The following is a 23750-nucleotide window of genomic DNA, read 5'->3' on the forward strand; positions in this document are numbered from 1 at the left end:
CTGAGCCCAGTCTTGGCTGGGGAGGGCGGGGTATAAATAAAAATTTATTCTTATTCTTATCTCTGTCCTGAATCTTCCAACATCCAGCTTCAATCTTCCAACTTTCATTTCGGCTCTCGGTTTTTTTTAAAAAAAAATTAATGTCCTCAATGCAGGAAGCAGCTGAAACTGAAAACGCTAAAGATTTATTTGGGGGCAAACTTAATGCGGATATGGTTGCGGAAAGACTGGGACATTCCAACTTCAGCAAAATGCAAGAATTAAATTGGACGGCCTCTATGATCAGGTCAGTAATAATTTTAACATGTGACAAGGACTGTAGGCAGCTGCCCAGCTCTTTTTGTCAGCAGAGTTCCTAAAACCACACTTCGGTGCTTACCACTAATTGTCCCTGAATCCCTTTAAAGAGTACAGCTTCCATCATGCCTGGCTAGGGATGGGAAACTCCCTAGAGAAGCCAGACTGGCTCCCTCCTTGCTGTCCTTCCACTGGCATGTGAAGAAGACCTTCTTATTCCCCCAGGCTTTTGGGAGCTGGCTGCTTTTAATGAAAGGGCTGGTGCCTTTATTTGTGTGTGTATGAAACATGCAGTGGTTGGGACTGGTATAAGCTGGACTTGCATGCAGGGGCGGAGCAAGGTGGGTGCAATCCGCCCCGTGTGTTACTTGAGAGCCAGTGTGGTGTAGTGGTTAAGAGCGGTAGGCTCGTAATCTGGTGAACCGGGTTCGTGTCTCCGCTCCTCCACATGCAGCTGCTGGGTGACCTTGGTCTAGTCACACTTCTCTGAAGTCTCTCAGCCCCACTCACCTCACAGAGTGTTTGTTGCGGGGGAGGAAGGGAAAGGAGAATGTTAGCCGCTTGGAGACTCCTTAAAGGTAAAGGTAAAGGGACTCCTGACCATTAAGTCCAATCATGTCCGACTCTGGGGTTGCGGCGCTCATCTCGCATTACTGGCCAAGGGAGCCGGCGTACAGCTTCCGGGTCATGTGGCCAGCATGACTAAGCCGCTTCTGGCGAACCAGAGCTGCGCACGGAAATGCCGTTTACCTTCCCGCTGGAGTGGTACCTATTTATCTACTTGCACTTTGACGTGCTTTTGAACTGCTAGGTGGGCAGGAGCTGGGACTGAGCAATGGGAGCTCACCCCGTCACGGGGATTCAAACCACCAACCTTCTGATCAGCAAGCCCTAGGCTATCAAATCCAAACTCTTCTTCTTCTTCTTCTTCTTCTTCTTCTTCTGAGGGGGGTGACAAAATGCTGTGCGGCACTCAACGTCTGTGAGAGACACTGTGGCTTTGGCACGTACAGGCTTCCTGCTCTCAAAACGGTCCGTAGACTCCTCGTCACAAGGCGTGCAAGATCTCCGCAAAAAAAGCTCAACAACCCTGGCTCCCTTCTTCCCCCAAATATGAAATAAAGTCAAACCATTTTTGCAGGCAAAAAAATTATTTAAAAATTCAATGTGGCGGAGAAATTTTCCGCACCGGGTACCACCTGACCTTGCTATGCCACTGCTTGTATGCATGGAGAGGGGGTGTAGCTCAATGGCAGAGCACAGCCTTTGCACACAGAAGGTCCCAGTTTCCATCCCCACCATCTCCAGTTAAATAGATAATGAGCAGAAGACATGGAAAGCCTCTGTCTGAGCTTCTGGAGAGCGGCTGCTGCTGCCGGTCAGAGAAGACAATATGGAGCTAGCTGGACCAATTGGTCTGACCTGGAGTAATGTTCCTAGACCAATGTTCCCCCCCTCTCTCTTTCTTTTAATTTTTATTTATACTTTTCAGGTTTATACATTTCCTTAATATTACAGTCATTTTAACATTTCAAAACTTGACTTCCTTCCCCCTCTTTCTGTGGTTCCTTAAAGTTATTGTTGTTTTTTATATCTTCTGCATATCCGAATTCATTTAATTTGCTCACTTGTTTATCCATTTTAAATATATACTCTTGGTTAAAACTGCAGGTTATTACAATAATCCTGCTAATGTTTTTATCTGTTTGCAATTTATCTGTAAATATTCAATAAACCATTTCCATTATTTTATTTTTAAAAAAAGTTTGTTATCTTGATTTCTTATTCTTCCGGTAAGTTTTGCCATTTCTGCATATTCCATAAGTTTTTGTATCCATTCTTCCTTTGTTGTGACTTATGCTTCTTTCCATTTGGGGGTGAGTAAAGGGGACGACAGAGGACAAGATGGTTGGACAGTGTTCTCGAAGCTACCAACATGAGTCTGACCAAACTGCGGGAGGCAGTGTATGTGAGAAGTTTGGTTATGTAAACCAATTTTATCCTCCCCCCCCCTTTTTTTTTACTAAATTTTCTTTTTGCTTTTTGTACCTTTTTATTTTTCTTTTTTCTCTACTTATTTCTCTTATTCGTATGGCTGAGACTGTAAATCTTATTTTTAAATGTGTAATTAAAATCAATAAAGATTATTTTTATTTTTTAAAGGAAGACAGGAGTGCCTGGCGTGCTCTGGTCCATGGGGTCACAAAGAGTCGGACACGACTAAACGACTAAACAACAACAACATTCTCGCTGCTGTAGCAGCACACATAAATAAATTTCTATACGATTTAAGTAGTTCTGTCCCTATAATTCTCAAAATGTTTTCCATTTGCTTTGAAAAGGGAAAGAAAAGCTCTGTCGGTGCTTCCTTAGAGTATGCCTCAGGGTGGGAAACGGCATCAAGTTTTATTTACCACCAGCCCTCTCAAAATGTCTTCTTTCTTTCTTTCTTTCCTTTGTCTGACTCAGAATGGTGGATCTTGTGCCAGCAGACCAGTTTAAGAACATCACCAGTGTGAATTTGCAGAACAACAACCTCACCTCTTTCAGTGGCCTGGTCTACCTCCCTAACATCAAGGTGAGTCGCCCATGCTTCCTATTCTTCCCCTGTTGTTTACAGGGAATAGAGTGCAGATATAGCTGACCCTGGTGGGCTACTTCAGACTTACTTTAAAAAAAATTACCACCATTTACTACAACTATGCCCCAGTTTCCAGTCCTCCGTCTCAGTCTTCTTTCTCTCCTCCGCCTGAGATTATCGTGAGGGTGAATGCTATGGAGTTCATACATTGCTTTGCAATGTCAAGGATAGTAGCAGTCAGTGGTAGTAGCCTCAGAAGTTCTGGAGAAGGTATGGGGAACCTGCAGCCCTGCAAATGTTATTTGATTCACAAGTCCCATCACCTCCAGCCAGCCTGGACCAGCGGTCAGCGATCATGGGAGTTGGATACAGAGGGCCACAGGTTTCCTATCCCTGTTCAAGAGGCTGGCGTCAGGAGCGAGGCAGCAGTCAATCACACTGTGCAAGTTAACTCTTTATTAGTCAAAATGTGGTCGGCATAGGAGTGCCAGGCCTAATGAAGCAGTTGCTGAGACTGAAGGTCCCTGCCTCCTCACAGCTGCCTAAGTTCCCTCCGCAGGGATGCGGGTGGCGCTGTGGTCTAAACCACCGAGCCTCTTGAGCTTGCTGATCGTAAAGTCAGCAGTTCGAATCCGCGCAATGGAGTGAGTTCCCGTTGCTCTGTCCCAGTTCCTGCCAACCTAGCAGTTCAAAAGGATACCAGTGCAAATAGATAAATAGGTACCACTGCGGCGGGAAGGTAAACTGTGTTTGCGTGGCCAGGCGGAGTCCCCCAAACCCCATGCAGCCCCCGAGTGGAATAATGACACAAGACAGTGTGCTATGGGATTAAAATTGGCCACAATTTTATTAAGATTCAGATGTAGGAAGACCTTGGCTCAGGCATTGGGCGCTTATCCTTCCCAGCCCCCCAACCGGGGGTCTGGGTAACTTCAGGGTTATCCAGCATGTGTAGGGATTGGGCTAAGTCTGGAGAACATGTTTTCAAGCAGAGAGCCCTCCCCCCAGTTCGCCGCCGCTGGAGGGGGAGGGCAATGACAACCTCTGGGCGTATGGCCAATGCCTCCCCCCAAGCCCCTTTAACGGGAACCCTGTTATCGCCGCTGCACTGGGGGCATGGAGTCACTGCCCCACGCCCCCCCCCCCATTTAGGAAGATAACTAAAGGATTCCGCCCAAGGCCTGCAACCGCCAAAGTTGTGACGAATTGCTACAGGAAAGGCGAAACCTGCCAATGCAGGGAAATTCCTTTCCGGCCCTTCAACATAGGAGCACCTGCGTACCTGTTTGACTGTGGAAAAGAGGTTAACCTGCAAAGTAAGCGTTAATTGAGGGAGTGGAGGGTGGGAGAAGCTCTGGAGCCGACTGCTGCTTCTCAGGTAAGCTACACCCTCTATTGTGTACTGTGTGGTCCCTCCTCCCACCTGGCCAATCCCCCTGGCAACACCTCCCCAGGCGGGATTGGCGGCTGACTGGGGTAGATGGAGACCACAGGTATCCTGCCCGGGAAGGTGGTGCCAGTCCGAACTGCCAGGTGGTGCTCTGGGATCTAAGGGGGCTGCGCGCGACCACGCAAAATGCGCACCCCATTTGATGTGGGGAACGGTCATTACGTGCACTCTGGTTTCCGTCACAGTGTTCCCTTGCGCCAGAAGCGGTTTAGTCCTGCTGGTCACATGACCTGGAAAGCTTTTCCGTGTGCTCTGGCTTCTGTCACGGTGTTAGTCATGCTGTCTGTGGACAAACACCAGCTCCCTCGGCCTGCAAGCGGAGATGAGGGCCACACTCTATAGTCAAATTCAACTGGACTTAACCGTCCAGGAGTCCTTTACCTTTACCAAGTCCCCTCCACTCCATGATTTCCCCCAAGCAATTGGAGACGGTGCCTGCATGTCTCTTCTCCACCCTTTCCCTGCCTCTTCTGGTTCTGGGAGACCTCTGCCCCCTCATCATTGTCCCACCACCATTCCCCAGGTTCTGAGCCTTCTTCCCTTGGGGGTTCCCCAGCTGGTCACTCTTGGTAGACCATAAACTTGACATGAGTCAAAAGTGTGATGCAGCAGCTAAAAAAGCCAATGCAATTCTGGACTGCATCAATAGGAGTATAGCATCTAGATCAAGGGAAGTAATAGTACCACTGTATTCCGCTCTGGTCAGACCTCACCTGGAATACTGTGTCCAGTTCTGGGCACCACAGTTCAAGAAGGATACTGACAAGCTGGAACGTGTCCAGAGGAGGGCAACCAAAATGGTCAAAGGCCTGGAAACGATGCCTTATGAGGAACGGCTTAGGAAGCTGGGTATGTTTAGCCTGGAGAAGAGAAGGTTAAGGGGTGATATGATAGCCATGTTCAAATATATCAAAGGATGTCATATAGAGGAGGGAGAAAGGTTGTTTTCTGCTGCTCCAGAGAAGCGGAAACGGGGCAATGGATTCAAACTACAAGAAAGAAGATTCCACCTAAACATTAGGAAGAACTTCCTGACAGTAAGAGCTGTTCTACAGTGGAATTTGCTGCCAAGGAGTGTGGTGGAGTCTCCTTCTTTGGAGGTCTTTAAGCGGAGGCTTGACAGCCACCTGTCAGGAATGCTTTGATGGATTGCCGGAAAAAATATCAACAACCTCAGATATGCTGATGATACTACCTTGATGGCAGAAAGTGAGGAAGAATTGAAGAACCTTTTAATGAGGGTGAAAGAAGAGAGCGCAAAATATGGTCTGAAGCTCAACATCAAAAAAACTAAGATCATGGCCACTGGTTCCATCACCTCCTGGCAAATAGAAGGGGAAGAAATGGAGGCAGTGAGAGATTTCACTTTCTTGGGTTCCATGATCACTGCAGATGGTGACAGCAGTCACGAAATCAGAAGACGCCTGCTTCTTGGGAGAAAAGCAATGACAAACCTAGACAGCATCTTAAAAAGCAAAGACATCACCTTGCCGACAAAAGTCCGTATAGTTAAAGCTATGGTTTTCCCAGTAGTAATGTACGGAAGTGAGAGCTGGACCATAAAGAAGGCTGATCGCCGTAGAATTGATGCTTTTGAATTATGGTGCTGGAGGAGACTCTTGAGAGTCCCGTGGACTGCAAGAAGATCAAACCTATCCATTCTCAAAGAAATCAGCCCTGATTACTCACTAGAAGGACAGATCCTGAAGTTGAGGCTCCAGTACTTTGGCCACCTCATGAGAAGAGAAGAATCCCTAGAAAAGACCCTGATGTTGGGAAAGATGGAGGGCACAAGGAGAAGGGGACGACAGAGGATGAGATGGTTGGACAGTGTTCTTGAAGCTACTAACATGAGTTTGGCCAAACTGCGAGAGGCAGTGAAGGATAGGCGTGCCTGGCGTACTCTGGTCCATGGGGTCACGAAGAGTCGGACACGACTGAACGACTGAACAACAACAACAAAATTGCTTGGCAGGGGGTTGGACTGGATGGCCCTTGGGGTCTCTTCCAACTCTATGATTCTATGATTCACTCCAACCATTCTTCTGGATCTAACCAGTCCACGACATCCTAGGACTAAGCAGGTCAGAACTGTGGATCTGTCTTTATTCCCTGTTTGCACTACTTGCCCCACCGTAGGTCAGAGAATCATAGAAAACTATAAAGTTGGAAGAGATCCCAAAGGTCATCTGGTCCAACCTAATGCAGAGGGTCAATTACAGCCAAACTGAATTCACCTGATATCCTCCGAATCCCTTTTTTATGCAGGTCCTCTGCCTCAACTACAATCACATCGAGTCGATCCTTCCTAGGCAGAAGGCTTCAAATCACTTAACCAACAGGCAGCTGCTGTACCAGAAAGTGACATCCAGCGGCTACGGACAGCAAGGATCTTCCAAAGGCAACAGGTATGTCGTAGATAAGTCCAGCAGGAGCTGCTGAAGACGGACGGGTGTTCTGAGACCGATCTAGAAGCACCGTTGCTTTGTGAAACCCAGGTGGATGATGCTTCCCCTTCAGGAGATTGGTCTCTGGAGGGAGAACCAGTTCTACGCATTTGCAGTGGAGGCTGGCTGCTACCCAAATCAGACACCAGGGGTCCTCCTAGTCAACAGCTCCATTTGGAGCCTTTTCTGGGACACGTTCTGGTGGGGGTGCAGAGGAGGGGAACTGGTGTGTGAACGACCCAGACTGGTAAACGAAGGCCTTGAGATACTGTGGGCAAGTTCCTGGCAGGGGCATGAAGAGAATCAAATGGTATCTCCCTTGCATCTCAGCCTTTTGTTCCAGACGCCTGAGCCCCTTATATCTGCTTAATCTATGAAAATCAGACTGCTTTGTCCAGCCTTCTCCTCGGTCAGTTTGGTCCAGGTGTATGGTGAGGCTTTTGTGCTTTTCTCAGAAACATCTGGCAAAAGATACGTGTGGGTTTTGCAGGTCTGATATCTCCGAAAGAACTTAATCAGGCTTATCAGTCGGGGTATTAAGTCCTTGAACCCTTTAATTAATTAAAAACTGCTTAATTCCACTGTCTGATTCGCGGGGTATCAGTACGACCTTTCCTTCTTAAGGCAATTAAGTCCTCCCTTTCAGCCTGCTTTCAGTAATCATCTCAGGCCTCTTCTGTGTATGAGTATTCTCATAGCAATGGCCACCGGAAGTGTTTGCTCTTTGTGCTTCAGAGCACAGGCAGTCCGCCCATGAGGCAGGGTGAGGCGGCCGCCTCGGGTGGCACCTCTTAAGGGGCGTGATTTGGACTCCTTCCATGCAGACTGAAGGTGTAAATGGGTGAATAAACCATATTTCTTAAAGCTAGGACAGTCCCCGCTACATCTTCAGATCTCCAATGGAAGAAAATCCCTGGGTGAGTGCCTGGAACCTCATAGTCTCTTGCCACCACTTGGCAGAGAGCGGGTGTTGGCACCCAACTTTTGTTACAATGCACCTAAAAAATACGGGTGGGTAGCCGTGTTGGTCTGCCATAGTCGAAACAAAATCAAAAATTCTGTCCAGTAGCACCTTAGAGACCAACTGAGTTTGTTCTTGGTATGAGCTTTCGTGTGCATGCACACTTCTGTATCTGAAGATACGATGTAGGAATATGACCGGTGAGTTTGCAAACAAATGTGTGGGTTTTCCAGGTACGCCTGTCAAGGGGCCAGGGATGGCTCTAGCTTCTTGCTGATAATGCACCCAGGAACACACTCCTGGGTAATAATAATAATAGTGATAATAATAATAATAATAATAATTAATAATAATTTATTTATACCCCACCCATCTGGCTGGGCTTCCCCAGCCACTCTGGGTGGCTTCCAACAAAACATTAAAATACAATAGTCTATTAAACATTAAAAGCTTCCCTAACAGGGCTGCCTTCAGATGTCTTCTAAAAGTCTGGTAGTTGTTGTTCTCTTTGACATCTGGTGGGAGGGCATTCCACAGGGCGGGCGCCACTACCAAGAAGGCCCTCTGCCTGGTTCCCTGTAGCTTGGCTTCTTGCAGTGAGGGAACCGCCTGAACGCCCTTGGAGCTGGACCTCAGATCGATGGGGGTGGAGACGCTCCTTCAGGTATACTGGACCGAGGCCGTTTAGGGCTTTAAAGGTCAGCACCAACACTTGTGAATTGTGCTCTGCTGTGTAATGTCTGAAATGCCCCCTTAACCTAAGCTGGCATGCCAGACCCGTAAAGTGGAAGTGTGCCAAAACCTCGGAAGAAACCTCCATTTGGCCGGGCCCTGACTTTTCCTATGCAGAGCGGCAGAAGTATTTCATTCTGATGCCTTGCTCCACTTTGCCCTGGCAGCAAAGGGCCGTTGCCAAGGGGTCGTCATAAAACTTTTACTAAATAGAAGCAAGCAGCGGTTTCCAGCTGTTCCACTTTTCCTCCTGTCAGGCATTTTGCTGGGGGAAGAGTGGATTTCCATGTTAATGCCCCGAAGTCCATGGTGGGGGTTCCAGCACCGCTGTTTTAACAGCAACGGGGTGTCCTCGCCCACCCCTGCTTCAAAGCTCTAGCAAAACTCTGTGCAGTGGGGTTGGGGGGGGAGCTGTATGTAAATTCCTTTCTTGGCAGTTGGTGGCTGTGCTCTGACCCCTGACATGGTCCCCTTGTTGTTTCAGGGACGTGGCGGGCAATGACAGCTTGTCTCCGATAATGGAAAGCTTGGAGGTCCTCCATCTGGGCTACAATGGGATTGCCAGTTTGGCTTTGCTGCAGATTAGCAGGCTAAAAAACCTGAAGTTTCTGTTCTTACAGGGTAAGTAACAACAGTAGTATAAACAGTCATTGTAAGGTATTCATATGATATCTTTTGGGGGGGGGGGTGGAAGAGAAGTCTGTAAAAAGGTCTGAGGGTTGGGCTGGAATCCTGAGTTGGAGCACAGCAACATTTGGTTGCAGACTCAGCTTGTAGTACAGTCGTACCTCGGGTTACGTACGCTCCGGGTTACGTACTTTTCAGGTTATGAACTCCGGTAACCCGGAAGTGCAACCCGGAGCGCGTGCGGCGCACAGAAGCATTCTGCAGAGTTTGCGCATGCGCAAACCGCTGCATACCACAATGCATTCAACAACTATAAAAATGCATTGTGTTATTAATATGCATACAAAATTATGCTGCAGAAATATTGTACGGCATGGGACTTGATTCTTCTATACATGTATGTATAATGCACATAATTTTGGGGCATGATTTTGTATCTGCAAACAAACACACAGACCCACCAACAATGCATGAACAGCTCAGACATGAATGCGCTCAGTACAAAATGCAATTTGTGCAGGCAATGCTCAGTCAGGTTGAAACTGCCAAATTCCATTTATAAATCCGTTTAAAATGCATTCCTCCACGTCCCTAATCAAAAGGCTGTCACTATTTTAAAAGTAAGTTTGCCTGTGTCCCTGGACCACATTTTGCCTTAAATTGTCAATTGTGTTCCTCCTCCCCCACAACACACACCTTTGTGGGAATGTTGTGGATAATAGAAGAGGATATATTGATTAAATATTATTCTTCCTCACTCACGCTAGTGAGTCAGTAGCAGAGTATATTCCTCAGTATATAGCAGGAAGCTAGTTGGTAGATTCATTTGAATCTCTTTACTTAAGCAATCCAATCTGGCTTGTCCAGATGGGGTTTGATCCTGGTAAATCCCCTTTGTTCCCTCTTAAAAAGAACAAAGACACAACAGTCTTCTTTAAAGGTATAACAATAAGTTTACTTACATTCAGTTCACAGTAGGTTCCCTGAAGGCAGCCTTTAGCTTGTAGTTACGGGAAAGAGAGTGGGTTCATCCCATGTAGGGATATGAGCCCATGTGCTGCTGGCTAAAAGCCAGCAGACAGCAAAATACATCAAGAGAACAGCATCAAGAGCTGAAGAGGTCAACAGAGCAAGAGGAAAATGGCTGTGTGACTGGCCCTTTTTACAGGGTCACGCCCATCCACCTGGTCACATGCAGGAAGTCCTCCTGGCTGTAGCAACATCCCCCTGTGTGTCCACTCTGGGCAAACAGGAAGTGTTGTACTTGTCTGCTTTTGTTACACTCCACATCCTTTGCTCTTGCCATTGCAGGCAACGAGATCAGCCAGATCGAGGGGCTTGACGGCCTGCAGCTTCTACAGGAATTGGTGCTGGATCATAACCGACTCAAAGCAATCCATGAGAATTCGTTTGCTAAGCAGAGCTCCCTGGTGGCGCTTCACCTGGAGGAGAACCGCCTGAGAGAACTGAACAATTTGCATTGCTTGGTGAAGCTGCAGAAGCTTTTCCTTGGCCTCAATAGAATTCAGGTACAGTGGATCTGATGGGAGAGAGCAGAGCAAGCCTACCCCAACCTGGTGCCCTCCAGATGTTTAGGCACTGCAGTCCAAAACAGCTGGGGGGCACCAGCTTGGAGAAGGCTGGATGCAAAAGTTTCTCGTGCTGAATTCTGCACTCAGCTTGTCTTGTTGCCGTTAAGAATAGGAAAGAGAAAATCTATCCATTTTGATTTCTGTCCATTTCTCATTTTTGCAAAGTACAGTTCTCCAATTTCCGCATCAGTTTGCAAATTCGTGTTTTAAAAAGTCCTCTTGGAAGATTCATCAGCAAATTCCTCCTAATGATCACATATTTGTATCCAGCTTTGCCTAGAACACACGGTTTTTTGCAAATGAATTTTCCCTAATGCAATGAAATGTTATGTGAGCATTGCATTGCATACTTTACCTTGGTATATGCATTTTTTTTTGGTACACTTGGCTGGAGAACTGCACTGCAAAAATCTGGAGAAGTGCAGATTTGAAAGGATGGTTGTATTTCGATTGACTTACTGTTTTGGGAAGGGCGAATTGGGTAGGCTTGCCTTTAAATGGGGACTGAAATAAATTTCTGCCCCATCCCTATTTGCAATGGATCTTGTGCCGCTATCTCTTAGGATCAGTCAAGAAACAATTGAGCCAACAAATGGTCAAGTGGGAATTAGCAGTCATGATTTGAATAGACTGGAATAGGACTGGGAAATCTGCAGCCCTCCAGATTTTGGACCACTACTCCCATCATCCCTGGCCATTCCCCAGGCTGGCTAGGGCTGATGGCAGTTGCAGTTGTAGGGGCACAGGGTCCCCATTCCTGCCCAAAGTGATCCCCGAAGGACTCCATAGCAAAGCTGCATGAAGATTCCTGCATAAGACTGTCAGTGCTTGCATTCCGCAGACAAGCTTTCAATGGCTCTTGAATACAACCTTTTTAATCTTGGGACAGGAGTTGTCAGAACTTGAAAAGCTCGATTGTCTTCCATGCATTAAAGAGCTCTCGATATACGGAAATCCGGTGAGTAAAGCTGAGGTTTACCTTCATCCCATTAATTATGCACAATCTATTTAGTAAGTGCTTTACAGGGTGCTGCATTAAGACTGAAGTGCTCACAAAGAGGCCTGGCATGCTTTAGTTGTGATACCTGCATTGCAGGGGGTTGGGCTAGATAACCCTTGGGGTACCTTCCAACTCTACAGTTCTGTTATTCTACGATCTCATTCTGGAATATTCGGAACTCATTTTCATGATGTTAAGTACAGTGGGTTTTTTTGTGTGTTTTGGTATGCCCAAGCAGGTCATATACCATTTGATAGTAAATATATCAATGAGAAAGCCTGGAAATGTTTTGAGTGCAAGACAGTAGTCATTAAATTGTATATGTTCCTCTTCTAAAATGATGCCTTTTAGAAAGCACAATGGGAGGGACAAGACTGAAAGCAGATCCTGAGTTTGTCTTGGACATATGCGTGCGCATATAGCAAATTTAGAAACAAGATTTCCCTCCATGGGTACTTACTGTAAATTATGTTACATCTGTCTTCACTGTGTTGTGTTATATCTGTCTTCGCTGTGTTGTGTTACACCTGTCTTCGCTGTGTTATGTTACATCTGTTAGCTAATTCTAGGGCCTAAACCCGAACCTGAAACTCTGGAAGGGATGTGAGCAAAATGCACTTGATTTAACACCTGGGTTTCACCACTGTCTTCTTTCCTCTCCACATCCCAGGTGTCCCGCAAGATTTGCCACCGCCCGCTCCTTGTATTCCACTTACCCAACCTTCAGGTGCTGGATGGAGTAACAGTCACTCCAGAAGAGAGGGCAAGGGCTGAAGTCCATTTGCTAGAACAGCAAGTAAAGCACAGTTATTATAATTAAGATCTGCTTAGGCCTCTTACCATTTTGGGGAGGACCGAGGCAGATGTGATTCTGTCAGCTCAGAAATTGCCTTTTGTGTCTTCTTTTCCTCTTCCATCCTTTTTAAATAACCAGCATGTTTTTGGGTCACATTCAGGGGCAGCCATGTTTGGGTGCTGGTATCCATGACAGTTCAGTAATGAGGGCTTTTTAGTTCCACACAGGGGCACAGCTACCTTGAGCTACCGTTAAGTTCCAAAGGTGGCATATACTCCTGCCGGGTCCTGTTACCTACCCAGAACGATAATCCTTGTGCACCCAGAGAACAAAAATAACACTTTCTGACGGGACTTGCAAAGTCAGTTCATTCCCCTCTTTATTTCTTTTTAAAAAACACTTTCCTGCAGCAGCAAACGACATTGAACGTATGCTTGCGATTCACTTTTTATTCTGGGTGAACCATCCCCGCTGCCACCCTAGTTATCGGGGGACAGTCAAATTAGTCCCCACTGACCTTGTTGTTGTTGTTTAGTTGTTTAGTCGTGTCCGACTCTTTGTGACCCCATGGACCAGAGCACGCCAGGCACTCCTGCCTTCCACTGCCTCCCGCAGTTTGGCTAGACTCATGTTGGTAGCTTCGAGAACACTGTCCAACCATCTTGTCCTCTGTTATCCCCTTCTCCTTGTGCCCTCCATCTTTCCCAACATCAGGGTCTTTTCCAGGGAGTCTTCTCTTCTCATGAGGTGGCCAAAGTATTGGAGCCTCAGCTTCAGGATCTGTCCTTCCAGTGAGCACTCAGGGCTGATTTCCTTCAGAATTGATAGGTTTGATCTTCTTGTGGTCCGTGGGACTCTCAAGAGTCTCCTCCAGCACCATAATTCAAAAGCATCAATTCTTTGGCGATGAGCCTTCTTTATGGTCCAGCTCTCACTACCACACATCGACCTTACTTGACATATAGATGGGTACAGCCAATAAGTGATTTCTGGCAGAGTTTTTGTGAGGATGAATTGGATGTGGCTGGGCAAAGGACGGGGTTCGGAAGAAGGAGGATGAAGGAGGATGGCAGAGGAGGGATGAAGGAGGAAGAAGGAGGATGGCGGACTGGTTTATGTGAACGGTCGAGTGAGTCTTTGAGAGGTAAGACTGAATGATGTGCGGTACAATCTTCTCCTTGCTGCTTTTGGTGTAAGGTCAGATCCTCACACTTGCCTGCGGGAGGTTTGTATGCTTGTGTAACGTAAACAAGACCACACCAGATTTTTAAACTGCTGTGATTCCAATACGTGCGTCAGGAAGTGCATGCAATTTAATTACTGTCCGTCCCTGTGTACGCTGCAATGCGCTTCCAGAGCTTCTATGGGTGTGCATGTGTGTGTACGCAAGAAGTTGTATATATGCAAGCAGTTAATTTCAGACCAGCAATGGGGAACCTGTGGCCTTGCAGATGGTGCTGAGCTACAACCCCCCCTCATGTTACCCCCGCGCATTGACCGTGCTGGCTGGGGGTTGGTGGGAGTTGGAGCCCATTGACACCTGCAAGACCACAGGCTCCCACCCTTATTTTAGACTCTGAGCTTAATGGCCTCACACCCCTCTTCCTTCATTGCACGGGATTGGACTAGATAAGCCTTGGGGTCCTTTCCAACTCTACAGTTCTGTGATTCTAGCATTCCTTTGTAGGAGGAGTACCATTCCGCAATACATGTTTGTGCATACGTCATTTGACTACAACACTATTGATAGCCTTTTAAAATTTAGGGGTGTAATTTAGGAGCGTCCACCACCCGCAGTCTCTAGCCCAGCTTTCGCCAACCTGGTGCACTCAAATGTTTTCAACCACGACTCCCAAATCTGGCTGGAGCTGATGGGAGTTGTAGTCCAGAACATCTGGAGGGCACCCGGTTGGTGAAGGCTGCTCCAGCCTGCGTGAAAACTCGCTCAGTTTATGATGCCCCAAGCCCCCAGTCCGACAAACACATTAGGCGACATCTTTGCCATGTTTACAGTATCAGAAGCAGCACCTGCCTCTTTGTAGAGCCAAGAGCTCGGCGGGTTGCCTTGCAAAAATGAACACTGGTGTGTGTGTGTGTGTGTTTTGCTGTTTGAAGATGTGGTGCTTTGTATACAAGGCTTCTAAGTGCTGTGAAGCGAGTTGAAGCACGTTGTAAATGCCTTTATTTCCAAACTGACCTATGCTTTTTATACGTTGGACATCACTTAAAAATAAAAAACATGGCCGTATTAGTGCAGCTGCCGAAAGAGTGCTAAGGCCTCCCCTCTCTTAGGAGAGAGGGATTTCTCAGAAAGCTTCAGTGAAGATGCTCTGCCTCGTTAGCTAGAACAGAACTGAGGCATTATCTCATTAGGCCACCGAAGTGGAACAACAAACGATTTCTCGGTTTCCTTCGCGACATCAAAGCTGTTCTTTCCTAAGTGCTTGTTAGAAAGTTGAGAAGCAAGATCTTCTGTCGTTTTCTCTTTGAAAAATACGTTTTTGGTGTTAAATGTCGCAGGAAATTTCGCACAGGAGAAGAAAGCATCTTCATTAGCGCCTTGTTTTCTTCCAAGGTGCTCCGGAAACGTTTTGGAAATGGGAGCAGAAAACCAAAACATTAGCCCCCACCCAAACTTTTACATGAGGGTAAAAACGCTATAATGGTTGAGCCAAATAACGTACAGATTGTTCCCAAGATCCCCTGAATCAATCCAATGGTACGGCAAGCCTAGATTGGAATCTTTCCCTGACGGCAAATTTTTACTGCCGGATGCATTTCCTGGGCCTGCCTGACTCTTTTATAAGTCAGAGACACCCCTAGTTTATGGCATCGCCTGGAGAAGTTGGGCTGGTAAAAGGGGGCGGGACATGGTGGCGTCACGTGGGATAGTATCGGTCTTTTGCTCCACCCCCTGCAAGCTTTGCCTGCCTACAGGATATTGCCAAGTCCATATCCAATTCAAGCCTTGGGTTGAAGTCCTAGCTGGTACCGTGGTACCTTGGTTCTCAAACTCAACCCGTTCTGGAAGTCCGTTCAACTTCCAAAGCGTTCGAAATCCAACAGCTTCTGATTGGCCCCGAAAACAACGCGAACAGCCGAAACGGACGTTCGGTTTCCGAAAAACGTTCGCAAACCGGAACACTCGCTTCTGGGTTTGTGGCGCCCAGGAACCGATTTGTTCGACAGCTAACCATGGGATGACTGTATTCCAGTCCCACCAAACTGCTCCTGGAACCAAGGTTCTGTAGAGTGGGGCTCCCCCTCCCCACTCCTGATTCTATGGGGCCTGTTGTATTTTCCTCATTCCTTCAGCCCTACCTGTATGAGTTACGGACAGGCGGTGCTTCTGTGTGTCGAATATTAAGAAGCACATAAAAACGGTATCGGCAAGAGTGGGAACGAATTTTAAACCCTGCAGCCGAAGGCGGAGAAGGAAGCACTGGTGTTAAACACAATCAACGTAAACTGGCGACAGTTTCTGAAAGGGATGCACCTGTAGTTTCTTGGGCTCAGGCCCAGAAGCAAGCTGTAGGTGACTAGTCTAGCTTGGCTCAATGGAAAGGGGGAGCATTAAAAAAAAATTGTGGCTCACCCTTGCTTCCCTTACCAGGACAGGGGAGGCAGCACCCAACTGCATGCAACAGGGCCCCTCCTGCTCAGAAGGACCCCATTCATCTCCTTGCTTTGCTGCTTGCAGAGGCAGCACCCAGAAATTATTAGCGGAGCACGTTTAGAAATGGGCCAATCTACTTCCTCCTTGGAGGGAAATATAGCTCAGCTCATATTGCAAACCAATTTTATGTGATCCTGGGGGGGAGCTCACCTGGGGGAGGGGGGGTGCACCAGTTCTCAAATCTCCTGCCCGGTTCTTAGGGCTCGTATTTCAACTGGGTTTAGCTATTTTAAAATTCATTGGTGTTTTGGTCACGGTCTAAAGGTGGGATTCGCTTTAAGAGGCCCATCAGCAAAAGCCCTGCATAAGGACTTCCATTTGCACAATGGGGCCTCGTCCTCCTTCCTCCCCGCCAAAGAAAAAAAACCTGTGCTGGGGGAGCCTGCAAAACAGCACACGGTCCGGGAAGAGGGGGAATTGTCTGGCAAGCAAAAATGCTTGCGCAAGTGGGATGTTCGTCGTAATGTGACATTTAATTCCACCCTGTGATCTTTCACAAAAAAAGGCAGGGCGTGATGGAAACTTGGGGATTGACAATGCAACCATGTTTTATTCAAGAGTAGACCCACTAACATTAACGAGCATGACTAAGTTAGGCTTCAGCTCATGCTAAAGCAAAGGCAACATAATCCACTGAACCTTGCAGGAAAATCCAACAGGGAAAGGCAGAAACGTGCTTTTATTTTTTATTTTTACAGAGGGCACTGAGGCAAACACATAGCCCTTGACCCTTGGTGGTGGAATCTTGTGAGAGAGGAGGGGAGCAAAGCCTGATGGGGATTGTAGTTTTGCAGGCAGTATTGAATTGTGAAAGGGGGGGAAATGGAGTCAAGGCAGATCTCTATGGACTGAGAGCTTGGGGAAAATGGGTGAGTGCGCTAACCAGCAGCAATAAAATTGTCACAGCCTCAGACTGGACACTGGGAGGAAACGTCTGAATTGTAAGGCAGTCTCGCACATAGTAGAATATTTTTCTAAGGAGAATGGAAATGTATCCTGCTTTGAAATGAGAGCAGGACTGAGGAACCCTTTTTAGCCCAGGGGATTAACTTTTTTTGGGGGGGGCCGCATGACCATAGTAGTTGGGGGGTAAGTAACTTTCCCTCCCTATTTCTTTGCGGCATTTCCGAGCCTGAGAGATGAGACTTACTAATACCCCTGATGTCTCACCATGTAGGTCTTTCCTCTTGCCAACTCTCCAATAGACTATGGATTCCCCGTGCTGCAAACTACTTTCCCCAAACCTTGTCCCCTGAAGATAGCCAACGTGAACCTGAATGCGGGTATCAACTATTTGTATGGGGGCGACTTTATCGTCCCTCATTCTGTGGACGAGCTGGTTGGGAGTGAGTCCGTCAAAGGTGAGTGTAAATCGGCCATGGTGCTCTCTATTTTTCTCTGGGTTAAGTCTCAGGTCTTCCACTTGGCTGGTTTAAGATGGCACAACAGGGTCCCCAACAGGTCTCTGACCCAATACAGTGGTACCTCGCAAGACGAATGCCTCGCACAACGAAAAACTCGCTAGACGAAAGGGTTTTGCGATTTTTAGGTGACTCGCAAGACGAATTTTTCTATGGTCGTGCTTCGCAAGACGAAAATTTCAATGGAATTCCAATGGGAATTAAATTCATATGCATTCCTATGGTCGTGCTTCGCAAGACGAATTTTTCGCAATACGAAACGACTCGCAGAACGAATTAATTTCGTCTTGCGAGGCACCACTGTACATAAGCACCCCCAGAAATGTCATGGGGAGTCTAGATGAACGTAAGAACATGAAAAGAGCCTGCTGGATCAGGCCCATGGACCATCTAGTCCAGCATCCTCTTTTCGCAGTGGACAACCAGAATCCTTCAAGCAGGATTAGAGCACAAGAAAAATTCTCCCTGTGGTTCCCAGCAACTGGCATTCAGAAGCATTGCTGCCTCCAACTGCGGAGGCAGAGCAAAGCCATCAGGGCCATCGATAGCCCTCTCCTCCATGAATTTGTAGGGACACGGGTGGCGCTGTGGTCTAAACCACTGAGCCTCTTGGGCTTGCCGTTCGGAAGGTCGGCGGTTCAAATCCCCGCAATGGGGTGATCTGCCATTGCTCCGTCCCAGCTCCTGCCAACCTAGCAATTCGAAAGCACACCAGTGCAGGTAGATAAATAGGTACCACTGCGGCGGGAAGGTAAACGGCGTTTCTGTGCACTCTGGTTTCCATCACGGTGTTCTGTTGCACCAGTAGCGGTTTAGTCCTGCTGGCCACATGACCCGGAAAGGTGTCTGTGGACAAACGCCGGCTCCCTTTGCCTGAAAGCAAGATGAGCACCGCAACCCCATAGCCACCTTTGACTGGACTTAACCGTCCAGGGGTCCTTTACATTTTCCTTACCATAAATTTGTCTAATCCCCTTTTAAAGCCATCCCAGTTGGGGGCCATCCCGGCCTCCTGTGGGAAGGAGTTCCGCAGTTTTAACGATGCGCTGCAATGTCGAGGTCAAGTTGAGTTCCAGCGCAAGGGACCAGTCCCAAGCTAAACATCACCTAAAGGCAGAATCGCCCAAAGAAGCAGCCTGGTTCAGTTAGCTGCCTGCAGTATTGTTTTCCCTTTAACAAACTTGACTCCTCTCCCTTGGTGTAAAACAGGGTCGGCAAGGCTTACTGGGCAAGGGCCGGATCACTCCTGTGGAAATCCTCCGTGGGCCGGGCCGGCACAACGTGACTCCTGCACATGCCCAGACCCCAAAATTCGTGCCTGTGCAGAAGCGATTTCCGGCGTCTGGGCAAGCGCAGATGCGATTTCCGGCGCCGCAGACATGCACAGACGCAATTTCCAGTGTCTGGGCATGCACAGAAGCAATTTCTGGAGCTGTAAAAGAGAGTCCCTACACCACGCCATGCCACGCCGATTTAGTGCAGCGCGCAGGGACTCGGCGAGTGGGCGGCTCGGTTCAGGTGCGACTCATGGGCTGGTTAAGCGACCCTCATGGGCTGCTTCCAGCCCATGGGCCTTAGGTTGCCAACCTCTGGTGTAAAACAATGGCGTCCCTAAGTTTGAAAAGTGCCGATTTTACAGTTCCGCTTTCAGGTAAGAAATCCAAGAACGCCACACAGGGCGTGTGTAACCCTCGGAGCATTCATGCGGAGGTCGCCATCAGGCAAGTCAGAGCTGCCTCGGCCAACCTTCCAGCCCACGGGGCACCACAGAGCGGCCCTTCTCGAACCACATAAACCTGCCACACCAGCAAGGAGAGTGCAGGTATGCGACTGATCACACAGTCTTTCTCAAGTGTGCATGCACACGAAAGCTCATACCAAGAACAAACTTAGTTGGTCTCTAAGGTGCTACTGGAAAGAATTTTTTATTTTATTTTGTTTTGACTATGGCAGACCAACACGGCTACCCACCTGTAATCTTTCTCTTGGTGTGAGCTACGTTTTGCAGACTCCCGTATGTCACTCCTCTGGCTGAAAATAAAGGACCAAATGCAGAATACATGTATCAGCAGGGGAAGAAGACTTCTAAAGAGCCAAGGATAGCTCTTCATTTTTTGCCTGGGTTTTAGTGGTTGTATCGCACCTGTCCTCCTAAGTTAAGGTTGCCTAACCTGTGGCCAGGGGTGCAGACTTGAATAAAATATGGGGGGGGCAGGTAAGCCACAGTCCACATAATCGATCACATGCACACCATCTGAATGGAAATGCCCATCAACTTTGAGGGCGGCCAGCTCCCTCAAATATTTGGGGGGGGGGCTAAAGGGACCTCAGCCCATGGGAGAAGGCTCCTGTTCCTGTGGCCCTCCAAATGGTGTGTGACTCCCATCAACCTCAGTCAGCCTGGCCAATGGTCAGGGGTGATGGGGCTGCAGTCAAGCCCTACTCTAAGGGCTTAGTGTGATATGTGCGGTTCTTTTCCTCCCCTTTTAGGCTCACAACAACCCTGTGAGGTTGGTAAGACTGAGAGAGGGCAACTAGCCAAAGGTTGCCCAATGAACGCCATGGCTAAGTGCCGATTTGAAACTCTAACCACCACATTGATCTGGCACTGTGTCAATTCCATATTTTTGCACTCGGGTCATTGATATGAGATGTTAAAAGTGGCTCTGGGTTCCGCCTTTTTTCCTCCATACATGATAGGAATGAAGTGAATTCTTAGTTAATTCGGCCCTTGGCATCGTTGATTTTTGTTGTTGTTGTTCAGCTGTGTTGCTTAGATGGGAGAATAAAAATTTAATGGGTAGATGGCAAGAATTATCTTGTAAGCAATCAGTTCTGGAAACCTAGGACATAGTATGAGATTCGTGGTGGGGAAGATATTTAGTTTTGTTCGAGTTTTAATGATGAATTATCTAATTTATCTCAAATCGATATGTGAACTCAAACAGATATCCCTTGAAATTTGCATTTCTCCAGGTTTTGTGATGGGAGTTCTCCAAGCAACCAGTGTGTAAAAAATATATGAGGGGTAATTGCTCTGTATATTATATGTGCAGATTAGACAAAACTGCATACCAAAATGAGATTATTAGAAGTTTGCACGAAAATGGTGAATTTTCACAAGGATTTCATTTTAAATCACTGATTGTTATGGAAATGTGAAGAACAGAGTTTAAGATTAGAAAAATGAGAAATGGAGGGAATCCAAAAAAGTCAGATTTGCCTATTTCTATTGGAGGGTGCACAATGTAGCCACCTTCCATAAGCTAAAGAGGTTTAGGAGGGTCTGGTCAGAGCCTTGCATACACTGCCTTCAGTTACACAAGATTAGTGAAATAGTATGTACCAAATATGCGGGTGGCACTGTGGGTTAAACCACAGAGCCTAGGGCTTGCCGATCAGAAGGTTGGGGGTTCGAATCCCTGGGACAAGGTGAGCTCCCATTGCTCGGTCCCTGTGCTTGCCAACCTAGCAGTTCGAAAGTATGTCAAAGTGCAAGTACATGAATAGGTACCACTCTGGTGGGAAGGTAAACGGCGTTTCCGTGCACTGCTCTGGTTCGCCAGAAGCGGATTAGTCATGCTGGCCACGTGACCCGGAAGCTGTCTGTGGACAAACGCCGGCTCCCTCAGCCAGTAAAGCGAGATGAGCACCACAACCCCAGAGTTGTTCACGACTGGACCTAATGGTCAGGGGTCCCTTTACCTTTACCTTTTATGTACCAAATAAATAAAATCACCTGTTCATCACCTGTGTCACAGAAAGTCCTGTAGCATCCCTGTTTTGAATTAATATAACCCTTCTCATTTGACTTCCTTTCTTTTCCTTTCAGAAACGGTGCAGTTGCACTTCCAGGATCGAACAAATTGTAAATAGCTGCAAGAGGAACGAACACTAGTTTTGACACTGATTTACATTTGTATCCAGATGTTTGCTTTCCCAATTTGAGTTACACCCCAGGAGAATTTGTTCCATAATTTCACATTTTATATCTTCAATCAGAGACTGAAATGAATGAACTGATTTAAGTTTCTTAAGGTTGATGAAGCATGCCTGATTTTTCCCCCCAGATCCAGGACTGAATAGGATACTGTGGACCAAATGGGACGCTTAGGCTCCAGTTAACATGTGACTATTGGTAGTGCAATCAGTTCTACCCTTAAAAAAACAACAACTGGAATGCAAAGCAGCCTTCGGGGAGGCCAATAACAGCTGGAAGAATGGCAGGGAGAGGGGCTGCTTAACCCTCTCCCTTTCTCTCATTTGTCTGCTCAAAAGCGCTTCCCTCCCCAGCCTGCTTTTCCACCTGTGTCAGAAAATAACCAACAGCAGACGATGGCGGGATGGGAGTGGTGAAGCTCACCTGACCTCCCAATAGCTGCGTTGCTGCTGCTTACCCAGAGACAGAGAAGTCGCAGGAACGTCAGTGTGATGTAGATAGAGCTAATCCCGTGCTCCTGCTGGCCTGTTTGCACTGAGCCAACCTCCCTGGCGCTTCACCCTTCTCCGTCCTGATAAGCAGCAGTGACTCAGGGGTCAGGAGGTCAGGTGAGCGGTACCGCTGCACCATGCTTCCCCCTACTGGAAACTATGTTTTCTCCCCTATATTTTCACTCCCCAGAGAAACATCTTGAGGAGATGGGCAAACAACACATTTAACAGCTCCTCTGACACTTTGACTCCTCTGCCCAGGCCGATTTGGAATTTATACCTTTATGAAAACAATCACACAATTGACCTCCATGTATAGTTTTAGCCTCAGCACTGTTGCACTGCAAATCAGGGGTGTGCCTTAGCTATCAATGGAAAAGATGCGGCTCCATAGGGGGCCCATGTTTATTCCAGATTTAATACATAACTGTTGACGGATTGTGGATTGATAACCATACTAGCATTCGTCCCCTTAACCTGACCTTATGGTGCTGGGGGTTGAGTATAAGATGTAACTGTTACGGTCGCATAAGGGTTTTCTGATGGAAGTATTGTTGGCAGGGGTGGCTTTGGAGAAAAGATAATAGCAAGGAATAAATTGATGTTGACATCCATTCCTAAAATATGTCGGCTCAGGATATGGAATTCATATGGGAGACTGTCCCTGTAACAAGTGATGAATGAAAATAATATATTCGGAGAGCTGAAAATGTGAGTTGGTGATTATAGAGTTGGAAGGGACCCCAAGGGTCTAATAATAATAATAATAATAATTTATTTATATCCTACCCATTTGGCTGGGTTTCCCCAGACACTCTGGGCGGCTCCCAACAGAATTAATGAAAATAATCATTTAAAAAATGATAAAACGTCAGACATTGAAAGCTTCCCTAAACAGGGCTGTCTTCTAAGTCCAACCCCCAGCAAAGCAGGAATCTTTTGCCCAATGTGGAGCTCAAACCCACAACTCTGAGATTAAAAGTCTCATGCTCTGCCAACCGAGCTCCAAACATAACTTCCCCCAAACACTTTAAACCCTCTGGCATTCTGCAAAAGAAAAACAAGAAGTGCTCTTCCAGTGGAACTGAAGAAAGGTGTTCCTTGCATATATATTTTGGGGGGGGGAATCAGGTGTGGTAGTCCTCACAAGGGGGGCACAGCACGGCAACACAGTGGAACCATAGAAGCTGGCAAATGTTGGGGTTGCCACATTGGAAATGGCACTGGCACATAGTAGGAGAGTGTATGGAATGTGCATGGCCATCTGAAATGGGGGGTGGTGGTTGAAGAGCCCCGTTTTGTGGCCATTAACCAGCTGACCCTCTGTCTTCGGGGCAGGGAACCTGCAGCCCTCCAGATTATAGACTCCATCTCACATCAGCCCCAGCCAGCATGGCTGAATGTTCAGGGATTATGGGAATTTTGGTCCAGCGATACCAGGAGGAGAGAGCAATGGTTGTCCTTCCCTGCACTACCCAATTGCTGATGGGCTAGAGGTTGCGTTGGGTTCTTTGGAGCTGCTACCCCTCGTGAGGCTATGGGTGCTGAGTGTTGGGGTGCTCTTTTAAAAGGAGACATCGGTAGAGCATCCTTGAGGGAGCAAACCAACCAGCCAAGCTGATTTGGTGCGTCAGAAAATGTTAAAGCTGTGTGCAGCCATACCCGATACCACTGCTGGAGTGTTTGCGATCCAGCCAGGGATCCCGGGGGGGGGGGGCATTTACCAGACTTCCCCTCAC

The 23750-nt window shown here is 47.4% G+C and overlaps 1 protein-coding gene across 1 annotated transcript in view; it reads left to right on the top strand.

Annotated features, from left to right (window-relative positions):
* The window catches only part of LRRC9 (leucine rich repeat containing 9), a 64001-nt gene extending 44587 nt beyond the window's left edge, over positions 1–19414 (top strand). The window contains 9 exon segments of the mRNA XM_033172138.1: positions 156–286; positions 2767–2875; positions 6597–6736; positions 8953–9089; positions 10407–10624; positions 11577–11645; positions 12358–12483; positions 17337–17520; positions 19220–19414. Coding sequence (XP_033028029.1) covers positions 156–286; positions 2767–2875; positions 6597–6736; positions 8953–9089; positions 10407–10624; positions 11577–11645; positions 12358–12483; positions 17337–17520; positions 19220–19374 — 1269 coding nt within the window. The 3' untranslated portion in view covers positions 19375–19414.
* Positions 19415–23750: the final 4336 nt, after the last annotated feature.

Source organism: Lacerta agilis, chromosome 1, assembly GCF_009819535.1.
Source record: "Lacerta agilis isolate rLacAgi1 chromosome 1, rLacAgi1.pri, whole genome shotgun sequence".
NCBI lineage: Eukaryota > Metazoa > Chordata > Lepidosauria > Squamata > Lacertidae > Lacerta > Lacerta agilis.